This window comes from Syzygium oleosum, unplaced genomic scaffold (genome assembly GCF_021117445.2).
Source record: "Syzygium oleosum isolate NSW1041296 unplaced genomic scaffold, Sole_v2.1 Sole_v2.17, whole genome shotgun sequence".
Taxonomy (NCBI): domain Eukaryota; kingdom Viridiplantae; phylum Streptophyta; class Magnoliopsida; order Myrtales; family Myrtaceae; genus Syzygium; species Syzygium oleosum.
In genome coordinates this window covers 7454130-7455689 of record NW_026607501.1, presented here as the reverse complement: position 1 = coordinate 7455689, position 1560 = coordinate 7454130, and the positions used below count along the sequence as shown (strand labels likewise).

General features: G+C 54.6%; 1 protein-coding gene across 1 annotated transcript; it reads left to right on the top strand.

The window, feature by feature from the left end:
- The first annotated feature begins 323 nt into the window (after positions 1 to 323).
- On the top strand, positions 324 to 1560 carry LOC115678730 (uncharacterized). The gene has a single exon (XM_030602148.2). The coding sequence runs from the start codon at positions 390 to 392 to the stop codon at positions 1317 to 1319; it is 930 nt and encodes a 309-aa protein (XP_030458008.2). The 5' UTR covers positions 324 to 389; the 3' UTR covers positions 1320 to 1560.

The window sequence follows — 1560 nt, the reverse complement described above, 5'->3', positions numbered from 1 at the left end:
AAAAAAATTCAAAGTATTTGTATTGGCTTTTGGTGACACAAAAGAAGTTCGAGATACTTGTGTCATAGTGGGCATCGTTTGGGATTTTTTACAGTATTAATTCTAATTAAAATTTTTCTTATAACCCAAATAAAAGTCACCAAATACACCAAAAAGAAAAAAAAGAGTAAATTATAGCAATAATCCCCATCGTTATTTTTTCCTGGAAATTCGCCTCTCTTTTTTCGCAATAACGGAAATTAATCAAAATATTGCTAAAAAAAATGTAATTGGGAAAAAACAAATTTCCACAACCACTTAACAGCTATATATCTATCTATCTCCCCTGAACCAACCCCACACCGTCTCCATTTCCCCTGTCTCTACGCAGAAACAGAGTACATGCAAAGATGCAGGCGTCGGCCGCGCTCTCTCCGTCCCCGAGCCTCAGCAGCTACTCCACCACCGCTGCCAGCAAGCTCGCCGAGATCGCCGCCCGCGTCGTCGGCGAGCTCGGGCTCGATCCCGACCCGTTCGGCTGCGGCTGCGGCGACGCCGCCGTGGATGATTTCGGCGGTGGAGGCGGCACTGGGCGGCTGTTGCGGCCGCCGGGCGAAGAGGCAGGGCGCGAGGAGAGGGAGATGACCCAGTTCGAGAACGGGGACGTTGAGGAAGCAGGGGAGGAAGAAGGAGAAGGGGAAGAAGAGGGAGAGTTCGAGTTCGCTTTCGTGGGGCCGGGCTCGTCTCCGATTTCCGCGGATGAGATCTTCTACAACGGCCAAATCAGGCCCGTGTACCCGGTCTTCAACGGGGATTTGCTTCTGAACGGAGTCGCGGGCGGGGAGGAGGGCGAAGACGGCTCGAAGAAGAAGACGACGACGACGAAGCTCCGGCTGCCGCTGAAGAAGCTCCTGAGCGAGGACAGGGAGTGGTCGTCGTCGTCGTCGTCCTCGACGTCCTCCTCGGAATCGGACGACCTCGACGGCCTAGCCCCGGGATCCTACTGCGTGTGGAGGCCGAAAGACCAATCTTCGGCGGCGAAGCGGTGCGGGAAGAGCAATTCCACCGGATCCTCCTCGAAGCGGTGGAGGTTCAGGGACCTGCTGCTGAACCGGAGCAGCAGCGACGCCAAGGGCACGTTCCTGCTCGTGGCGCCGAGCACCAAGAAGCGGGACAAGATCATCGGCGAGTCGAAGCGAGTCGCGGCGGTGGCAGAGGACGACGACGACGACGAAGAAGAAGACCCCGACGCAGGGGACAAGGACGAAGGCAAGAGGAAACCGCGCTCCTGCTGCCGAGGGCGGACCTCGTCGGCTTCTTCGCCAATGCGAACGGGCTGAGCAGGAACCTGAAGCTGCACCCGTTCTGAAGGGACTCGCTTCAAGTCTCGGGAACTGGTGAGTGAACATTTTTGTTCGCGTTCGTTTGCGTCTGCGTCTGCATCTCCCTTCTTCTTCTCCGGCAGATTTCGTAGGTGGGTCTGTGATTATCATAGCTTGGGTTTTGGTTTTTCTTGGTTTTTCAAGGGGGGGTGTTTATATGTGTAAATCATGATTAAACCAGAGTGGGATTAAGGTCTAA